The following is a 10,366-nucleotide window of genomic DNA, read 5'->3' as shown; positions in this document are numbered from 1 at the left end:
TTTCATAATTTTTATTTTTTTATTACCATATAAGTTTGGCAGAATTAATATATAAAACTATTAGTAAAAATTATTTTTATATAAACAAAAAATTATTGAAAATACTATAAAAACTTTTCAAATAATTTAAAAAAAAAAAAAGAGAAATTATGCTGATGAATCACGGTCGTCCGTAGTATATGGGTCCCGCTTCACTTTCCGTGGCCTACGCAAGCGAAATTTTCACTCTTAATAAAAATTTTACCAGATCCACCAAACCCACCACCCCGGAAATCAAAAACAAAAATGACCCCAACCTTTGACTCAAAAACAAATCACAGCCGTCCAATATTCTCCATTCTAACCTATATATACACCCTCTTCTCCTACTTTCTCCTTCGCTCACAACCCTCTCACTCTTCTCTGTGCCGTTTTCTCAGAGAAAAAACTGAGCGAGTAGAGAGAGAGAGAGAGAGAGTTTCTTCTATCTCAAACCCCCCTCTAATTCTCTTATATAGCCATGGCTTTGCTCGTCGAGAAGACCACCGCCGGGAGAGAATACAAGGTCAAAGACCTCTCTCAGGCTGATTTCGGCCGTCTCGAAATCGAGCTCGCCGAGGTCGAAATGCCCGGTCTCATATCTTGCCGCACCGAATTCGGACCCTCACAGCCCTTCAAAGGAGCCAAAATCACTGGCTCCCTCCACATGACCATCCAAACCGCCGTGCTCATCGAGACCCTCACGGCCCTCGGTGCTGAAGTCCGCTGGTGCTCCTGCAACATCTTCTCCACCCAAGACCACGCCGCTGCTGCCATAGCCCGTGACAGCGCCTCCGTCTTTGCTTGGAAAGGTGAGACCCTCCAGGAGTACTGGTGGTGTACTGAGAGAGCCCTCGATTGGGGCCCAGGTGGTGGTCCAGATCTGATCGTCGATGATGGTGGTGATGCCACTTTGTTGATCCATGAAGGTGTTAAGGCAGAGGAGATTTATGAGAAGAATGGTACTTTGCCTGACCCCGCTTCTACTGATAATGCTGAGTTCCAGATCGTTCTCACCATTATCAGAGATGGGTTGAAGACCGATCCCAAGAGGTACCACAAGATGAAGGATAGATTGGTTGGTGTTTCTGAGGAGACCACTACTGGTGTTAAGAGGCTTTACCAGATGCAGCTCAATGGGACTTTGTTATTCCCCGCCATTAATGTTAATGACTCTGTTACCAAGAGCAAGGTGAGCCCTTTTTTTTTTTGTTTTTTGGGGATCTCGGTTTGTTTTGCTTTGATCTAGATCTAGATGGGTTTTTTGGTTTTTGGGTATTAATTTTGATTTGGTTTACTGTTTCGAGTTATAGATCTAGTAGATCTTCTTGCACTGTTCAGTGCTTTTAAATAAGATTTTGAGTAGAAAAGCTAAGACCTTTTAGGATCCAAACTTTCATTTTGTGCTGATCAATTTCTGTTTTTGGAAATCAGTTTTGATTAGATTTGACTGTCCCCTGTTTTATAGAAAACAAGACTCAAGCTTATTTTTTTGAACACTGTTCTCTGCTTTTCCATGACATTGGAATATAAATCTAAAACCATGTTTGTAGATACTGAATCAATCTGTGTTTTTGAAAAACAGTTTGACAACTTGTACGGATGCCGCCATTCACTCCCAGATGGTTTGATGAGAGCCACCGACGTTATGATTGCTGGCAAGGTTGCAGTTGTTGCAGGATACGGAGATGTGGGCAAGGGTTGTGCTGCAGCCTTGAAGCAAGCCGGAGCTCGTGTAATTGTGACTGAGATTGATCCAATCTGCGCCCTCCAAGCTCTCATGGAAGGCCTCCAAGTTCTAACCCTCGAAGATGTCGTCTCCGAGGCCGATATCTTTGTTACCACAACCGGTAACAAGGACATCATCATGGTAGACCACATGAGGAAGATGAAGAACAATGCCATTGTATGCAACATTGGTCACTTTGACAATGAGATTGACATGCTTGGTCTTGAGACCTACCCTGGTGTAAAGCGCATCACCATCAAGCCCCAAACCGATAGGTGGGTCTTCCCCGATACCAATTCCGGTATCATTGTCTTGGCCGAGGGAAGGCTGATGAACTTGGGTTGTGCGACCGGTCACCCGAGTTTCGTCATGTCCTGCTCATTTACCAACCAGGTGATTGCCCAGCTCGAGCTCTGGAAGGAGAAGGAAACCGGCAAGTATGAGAAGAAGGTGTATGTTTTGCCAAAGCACCTTGATGAGAAGGTTGCTGCCCTTCATCTTGGAAAGCTTGGAGCCCGTCTTACCAAGCTCACCAAGGACCAGGCTGACTACATTAGTGTGCCTGTTGAAGGTCCATACAAGCCTGCTCACTACAGGTACTGAGGAAGAAAAGGATGAGAAAACCGAGAGAAAAATGAAAGAACCAATATATTGGGACGGCCTGGCTGTTTGTTATTTTTTATTTTGTGATTTTTACATCTTGATGAATTGTGGTAGAGATGTTAGGATTTGATTTTTTTTTTTTAGGGTTTTTGTGATGGTGGTTGGAAAGTTTGGAAAGAAAGAAAAGGGAGATTGAATGGGTCTTCTATGATGAAAGACCATAATTGGGTTTTAATAAGGATTTGGATGGGGTTGTGTGGGATTATAATATATTTGTAACTGATAATGCAGGCTGAGTTTTGCTGCATCTGGTTATCAATTTAATAGCAAAAAGGTCAAAAAAAGAAAAAAAAAATGAACTATTTTTCTCTGCCTAGTTTTGCATTTTTATTCAATTTGCTTTTTAGTTTTGATTGATTTCTAACATTGCAAATTAACAGTCATGTTGTGTGGTTGGAAGAGTGCTTAGCTCATTAGTTGTAGTTTTTGTGCCGTATAATAGTTGTACAAATATGTACCGTCTACGTGAAAAATTTTAAATATTATGTTAGAAAGATTATTATAAGGGAAATTTTTATAAAATCTAAAAAAAAAAAAAAGGGGTTAATTGAATTTTGGTACTTATACTTTGGCCAAATTACATATTTAATTTACAATTCATCCAATTTCCAAATTGATTAATAAAAAACTTAAAAATTGAAAAAAATAAAATAGTTTCTTCAATTTACAACAAGAGTTTTAAATTTTTTTTAAGACATAGTTTTTTTAGTCTAATTGTATTAATGTGAAATAAATTATAATAGGTGTTTATAATAAAAATTTTAAATTTAAATGTTTAATATCCAACCTGATGAAAATTGAAAATTATCCTGAGGTGCAATTAACCTAAAAAAAAACTCTTTAAGTTGTTTTATCTTTCGCCCTTACGTATATAATTCCAACTTTTTCCTACTTGACTATTAAATTGATTGGTTACCTGTTCATGATAGTCTTTAACATGGAAAATGCATGGTATGTCAAAATTTAATTAATGGCATTTTTTGGGTGGCATTATTGAATTATTTATTAGGAAAACTGTCACATTCTTTGTTTGGTGGAAAACAAGAGTGCGAGCATTCGGATATCATAAACAATCCAAAAAGTAAACAAGAAAAAAAAGAAGCAAAGTTGTTTACGGAAGGAGTTGGTGGTGGGTGCTAGTAGGTCTAATCTGGTTTTACCTTTGCTCATGATTATGAATTTTAATTGGCTATGTTGAATTATCCTTTCGGTCCCACATTCTTTGTCGATTATGCTTCAACAAAATCACAAATCATGATAATCATCAAAATAAAATATCCTCCATGCCCTATTGTTCCCATAATTGTAGTTCACAAAAAAAAATTATAAAAAATTACATGCGAAATTACAAAGGTAGAAAATTGCAAAATGAAAAAATATAGGGATAAAATAACTCCTCTAGATCACCCTGTTGGATAGAGTACTAGCTAAAGTGAATGAAGCAATAAGTCCTAAACATTTATACACCTATAATAAAAGTCCTCTTTGGCCATTTAACTTAAAATCTTTTTTCTGTTTTTCAAAAACATTTAATTTTTAATTTTTATTTTTTATAAAGTGTTTGTACTTAAAAGTATGTTTCACTTCTCAAGTTTATCTATACAGTATCAATTATAAACAATAAAACAAGAGTCAGCAAATAATATATGCAAAACAAGCAAGTTTTTATTGACCGAATTGAGAGATATTGGTCAATACCAGAGTGTAAAATTTAGGCCACTCTTCACTTTAGGTACCATTCAAAACACCCTAAACATACATTTTACACCTTTCTACCAAACAAAACATACAAAAACAATAAAGTCACCAAAAAAACATACAAAAACAAAAAGATAGGATCCCTTAAGCCATGGTTTATCTGCATAATGTATTGCTACCAAAAGCCCAACTAGTATCTTATGTCTTCTTACTCACCATTAAAAAAAGAAAAAAAGAAAAAAAAGAAAAAAAGAAAAAAAGTATCTTTGTCTTTCTTGAATTTCACAATCGATCCTTCAAAAATTTTCAAGTTATAAAACCAATGATTTGTAATCATCTTTTTTCTTTTTTCCATTAAAAATAGGACTTACTAAATCAGGAGTTGGTCTTAAGAAAATAGGGAGAAATAGATAATGACTTGTTAGTCAGCTTTTATCATTAAAAGTAGGACTTACTGAGGAGTTGGTCTTAAGAAGATAATGAGGAATAGATAATGACTTGTTACTCAGCTATATATCCCTTACAAGGAACTAAAATTTAAAATTAAAAAAATGATCAAATATAAATTTAATGATATATTAAAAAATTATTTAATGAGAATGAATAATATTGAATATATGAATAATAGAGATATGAATAATATTGAACATATGAATAATAAAGACATATAGAAAGTTTTCGTATCATATTCTGATATATATTCAAGTTTTGGCATGCTTGACACACTTGGATACGTATCATATATTTATTTTTATAGTAATTTTTTATTATTTTTGAATACGCTTAGGATATGTCGATATTAGATATTTATTTGATATGCTAGGGTATTATTATTATTATTATTATTATTTAAAAGGACTTTCGACTTTGAAATTTGGCAAAGGGGAAGAAGTTTTATGATCAATTAGGTTTATAATGAGTATATACCTTTAGATTTAGGGGTTAATGGAGAAGATGAAGAGTTTTTTGTTTTTTAGATTACCATTAGATTGGTATTGGAAATAAATAATAGTTATTAATCTAGAAGTAAATAACCAATAGACAACTAAATTTCTAATGCATATCAAACATGTATCATTTATCATCAATATCAAAGAATTCAAATTTAATTTAACATCAAACTTCAATATAATCAATATCTATATAAAAGAAAATTTATTAAAAACCTCATAATGTTTAACAGCTATATAGAACCATTGTATGAAAGGTTTCAGATATATAGAACCATTTAAGTTATATATATATATATATGTATGTATATATCCTAACGTATCGGTCTCCTAAGTTTTTTGTAAAATTTATATTGACATATCTATGTTGTATCATAGAACTAGTGCTTTTTAAGTTCGAATCGATGATTAATAAATATAATTTTAAATATCAACATTTAATGATTTAAAAAAAATTCTGATATTAAAAACTAAATTTGAGCTTAGTTATATATATATATATATATATATGTATGTATTTTTGAATATATATTCCTACAGTTAATGAATGTAATATATATAATCCAAATTTAAATTAACCTCTCCTTACTAATAATTATCGGATAGTCTGTACATTGTGCTCTAACCTTATGTTTGCAATTGAAATTCTACTTCAATCGAAAAAGAGAAGAAAATGGGTTACTTCTACAATGAACATATTTTGCGTTATTTTAAGTTATATATATATATATATATATATACACTTCATATATTATCTAATTAAACAATGAAAATTATAAAATTTTATGTTTTCCTTCTTGAGTAATTTCCGAATTCCAAAACATAACCTAAATCATTTCTAAAATATTTTTCATTTTTGGTCTTTTTACCTTTTTTTTTTTTTTTTTGGCTAGGCTGAAGAAGATCAGTGAGTGATTTGGTAATAATAAAATAGTTACCTACTTTCCATGCTATTAAGCATCTGTAATACGAACAATGCAGCAAGAATTGTCTACCAAGTGGTTTCTCCCAAATGATTCTTTCTATAATTGTCCACCTGAATCAGGGCTTTATTTTGCCCTTTCCTTTTGGTTTCTAAGGAATCCCATGTTTTCACCCCAAAAAAAAAAGAAAAAAAAAAAGATCATATTGATAACTCCACATGGGTAAAAAAAGTAGAAGCCCACATATAAGGTTGGTTTTGAGGGTAGTGAGCCCAGGAAAAACAATTTCAACCCATCAAAGCATGTGAAAGTAACATCAAAGTTCTGAAGTTTCTTTACCCTTTGAAAGTGATAACAAAATTTTATTTAGGATTTCATCATTTACATAGATTGATAAATGAATATTCTTGACATCAAAAAGCATGCTGGGAGAACTGATTATGATGAACTTTCATTCCCTTTCTTTTGGGGTAGGCAAAATGATTGAACAAGCCCAACTGAAATGGATAAACTTGCAAGGAATTTTGCTTCATCTTCTTTGTGCACCACTTGCATGCAACTCCAATTCAGTCGGTCAATTTGCAAAATGGCTTAATTGAATTTTTTTTCATGATATAAAGCATGAGCTTCCTTGTAGAGTTCCCACTTCAAGACTTCCTTATTTATTTATTTATTTCTCTCTCTCTCTCTCTCTCTCTCTCTCTCTCTCTCTCTTTCTCTCTCAAATTGAAACACAGAACTTTATTTCAGAAATTATATGAAAATTCAGTCCAAGGCAGAGAAGAACAAGGATTGGATAAAAAACAATGCAGAGTTTTAAGACTTGAGATTTGGAACCAAAAAACAAGATTAGTGCGACACTTTGTCCAACACACTGAATTATCCCAAGTGAAACACCTTTTGATAAAAAATTAAGTATTGCTAATCCAATGCCTAAAAGGACCACCTACCACATAGCCGTAGGCCATGTATTTTATTGCAACCGGTTCATTATTGACAACTATAGCTTTGCAAAATACTAGATAAAAAGGCACAATAACAAAGAATGAAGTAAGTGGATGGTACTAAAAGGATTATTTCCACTTTTTTTTTTTTTTTGTTTTTTTGATAGAAAGGATTATTTCCACTTGATAAAAGTAAATAGAAGTTTGTCATATGAAAAAGCCTCTGGTAGGACCCTTGTCATAAACTATTATAACAATATTTTAATCAGTGATGGACAATCATAGATATCACTTATGCTGCATTCGCATCTCATAAAGCAAATTACAAACTGTTAACAACAATAAAATATCCAATACTAAAAGATGATAAAATAATATACTAAAAGGCACTGTTTTTCTAGAAAATTAATTCTATATGCTCTGTAAAGAGCATAGTCCACATACTCTATAAAGTTATTAATTTTTATTTTTATTTTTATTTTTATGGGTACAAGAAGGGGTTGAGCCCCGGGACAGCCGCACAAGCAAGCACCCTGGGGAAAGAAATCTTAACCCAGTCCTCAAAAATCAAGCTCCTTATATTACATAAATCTTAATATTCCAAATTCCTAATTCACTATTTTGGATAACAAGTAGCCAAATCATCAGTGTTGAGTCTAAGCCATGGCTCCGGAGGTCATTTTTAAGTCAGTCACATCGACTATTTAGTTCTAAGAGAGCCACTAACAAATTGACAGTAAGATGAGTCACTATTTCAGCAGCAAATCTTCTCATAGCAATCTCATGCCTGCTAGGAATAATCAAAGATTGCTGAAAAACATGTCCTTATTCCTCGATTAATTTCTAGAGAAACCAAAGCTTAGCATTGAACAACTCTCCAAGAACCAAGAGGATTCTCTAACCCTGAATAAAAGTGCCAACCACATCTGAGATTCAAAGCCAGCCAATTCTCCTAACCCACTCAAGCACCCCATTGGCATCCAAATTAGCATCATTTGAAGTAACCTCCTCCATTATTTTTTATTTTTTTTATTTTTATTTTTTTTAAGTGTAGACAATGAAGCTGTCATTACATATAACTTTATTTACCATGAATTCCAAATCATCACCACCTTAGTGATAATTTTGCAAAACCTTCACTATTTCTTACCCATGCAATAACGATGTGAAAAAGAAATATAAAATTCAACATTACCACATTGGAAAAAAAAAAAAAAATGGAAACAAAATGGGATCTAACAATAAAACTACAGATGAACTTTACGGACACATATTGAAACTGATTCAAAGCTTCAACTTGAAGTATCAGTGTATAGAAATAAAAATTGAGGCTTGTTATGGTTCTCGTAGTTACTTCATGGATAGGTGGGGGTGAAGCAAGTAACTTTGCTCAGTGGATGTCACAAAATGTCTTAAAATATCAGTATATAGCTTTGCATCATTAAACCTATACAAAAACAACTTCGACTGGTCTGATAATCCTCACGTGGTACAAGACCATATACTGTGTCCTCGTATCAAATATATGTATCACAATTCACAACTTTTTAATGGCAGAGAAATCGGTTTGGTGAGGATGTGAAAGAAAAGGGGAAGAGAAATTAGTTATGCATAGTTGTATTCTGGTTGATATTACAGGTTTTTTATAGTTTGCTACAATTATAAAGAAATTTTTTCCCTAAATGTTAGGTGGAGCCCTTGACCCTATACCAAACATTTTGGTTCACCCAATTGGGAATGGGGACTCCTCTGGCTTCTACTCACACACTTGAAAGATGAAACTTCTCAACTAAAAGTTGTAGCATTGAGATATTGGGGTGGCAGAGTGAAGCACAGGCCTAAATCTAAACATGGAGAATGTGGAGAAATAGTAGTCCCCAACAAGATTTTGTGTCACTAGACAAGTGGGATCTTATCCATTACTTTAAGAAATGCTATTAATTATAAGGTATATGATATCCCATTTCTTACATTTTAGAAATTCCAGTCCTAGTAATGAACTTTCACACAATTCTTAGCACACGGATATGAAACAATGAGAAAGAAGGATATGTTTATAAGAGGGAGAAGGGTAACAAAATTGTGCAAAGCAGTTTGAAGTCAGATTTAGAGGTTGAAAGTTAACGAAAAAAGCCAACCACTGATATAGTAATTTTCCTACTGGTGCTTTCATGCAATCCTTCTGTCTTCCACTCAGATTATGTTCCCTTACAAAGAAAGGTTTAGCACTATCCAAGCACAAATCCAATTTAAAGCAAAATTTAACCTTGCAGTTTTAATTATCAAGTTCTTATAATCAATCTAAAGAAAAAGAGGAATCTGTTGAAAAAATACAAGATTCATTTCGTTATGCATAAAATTTATCTCCAAATAGATAGAAAAAATGGATTTTTTTTAATGAAGAAAAAAAACCTGATCAAAAGTAGAAAAAAAGTATCAATTGAAAAATGAAGAGAAAAGTAAGAAAAAGCCCTAGTCTCTCCTCTTAAAGAAAGCTAAAAAGTGAAATGCATAGCCCAGATCAAAATTTCCCAGGAAAGCATCAAACCCTACATTTCCATGTGTTATGTAAAGAAACCAACTAGATCTTTCCCAAAAACTAAACAAAAAAAGCATACACTGATAAGGAATTTGAAAACAAGGGTCTTGCTACACAATTACAGACAAAGTCCCAGGAAAAACAAACCAAAAAAAAAAAAAAAAAAAAAAAAAGAAAAAAGAAAGAAAAGAAAAGAAAAAACAGAAGAGGAATATAACACTAGCATATTTTGATATCAATAATATTAGCAAATAATACCCTAATTGTTTTTGTTGATACCTCTTGCACATCTAGTAATGACCTCGCAGCCTCTATTGTAAGGATTTGCTGCTCCAGGATGACAATTGTAGTATGGAGCTCCAGGTGTTGCACAGGGAATCATATCCCTCCTTAGTGTTTCATAGCTTATAAACCTCTTCTGCATTGCAAGAATTCTTCTATTTGTCTCTGAATCCATCATTTCTTCAACCTCTGTTAAGCATTTCTCTACCTTCTGGTTGCAGACACCTCCTCCTACCATCATATCAACTTCACTGTTTTTCAGTGATTTGAGGTCCAGAACTGAAACTCCACTGCAGATTGAGAAATGGGTAAGACTGAAAAACAGTGCTAAGCAAAGGATGTTCTTGGGATTGGCTCTGATTTTCCACATTATTATTATTTTTCTTTTTGTTTTGTTTTTCTGGTTTGATATTTTTTCTTGTTTTCTGGTTTCTTTTTGTTATTCTGGTCTGGGACTGTAAGAGTGAGAATCTAGGTCGTTGGAAGGTCCATAAATGGTCCAAAGTGTATATTTAATATATATATATATATATATATGATTTTATAAACAGTTGCAAACGTTACAGGTGGCCAAGATTATACTCTAATATTTTGGAACATGTCATGTGGTAATGAAAGCA

The 10,366-nt window shown here is 33.3% G+C and overlaps 2 protein-coding genes across 2 annotated transcripts; one reads left to right on the top strand and one right to left on the bottom strand.

The window, feature by feature from the left end:
* The first annotated feature begins 369 nt into the window (after positions 1-369).
* LOC107422360 (adenosylhomocysteinase) lies at positions 370-2,726 on the top strand. Its single transcript, XM_016031797.4, has 2 exons — positions 370-1,210; positions 1,604-2,726. The coding sequence occupies exons 1-2, from the start codon at positions 500-502 to the stop codon at positions 2,348-2,350; spliced, it is 1,458 nt and encodes a 485-aa protein (XP_015887283.1). The 5' UTR covers positions 370-499; the 3' UTR covers positions 2,351-2,726.
* Positions 2,727-9,723: 6,997 nt separating this feature from the next.
* On the bottom strand, positions 9,724-10,116 carry LOC107407374 (protein RALF-like 24). The gene has a single exon (XM_016014652.4). It carries the CDS (start codon positions 10,114-10,116, stop codon positions 9,724-9,726), a length of 393 nt encoding a protein of 130 aa, XP_015870138.3.
* Positions 10,117-10,366: the final 250 nt, after the last annotated feature.

Source organism: Ziziphus jujuba, chromosome 3 (assembly GCF_031755915.1).
Source record: "Ziziphus jujuba cultivar Dongzao chromosome 3, ASM3175591v1".
Taxonomy (NCBI): Eukaryota; Viridiplantae; Streptophyta; class Magnoliopsida; order Rosales; family Rhamnaceae; genus Ziziphus; species Ziziphus jujuba.
This window is presented reverse-complemented; position numbering and strand designations above follow the sequence as displayed.

Coding starts and splice junctions, on each gene's coding strand:
- LOC107422360 (XM_016031797.4), top strand. CDS start 500: ATGGCTTTGCTCGTCGAGAAGACCACCGCCGGGAGAGAATACAAGGTC. Junction 1,211..1,603: donor ACTCTGTTACCAAGAGCAAG/GTGAGCCCTTTT, acceptor TTTGAAAAACAG/TTTGACAACTTGTACGGATG.
- LOC107407374 (XM_016014652.4), bottom strand. CDS start 10,116: ATGTGGAAAATCAGAGCCAATCCCAAGAACATCCTTTGCTTAGCACTG.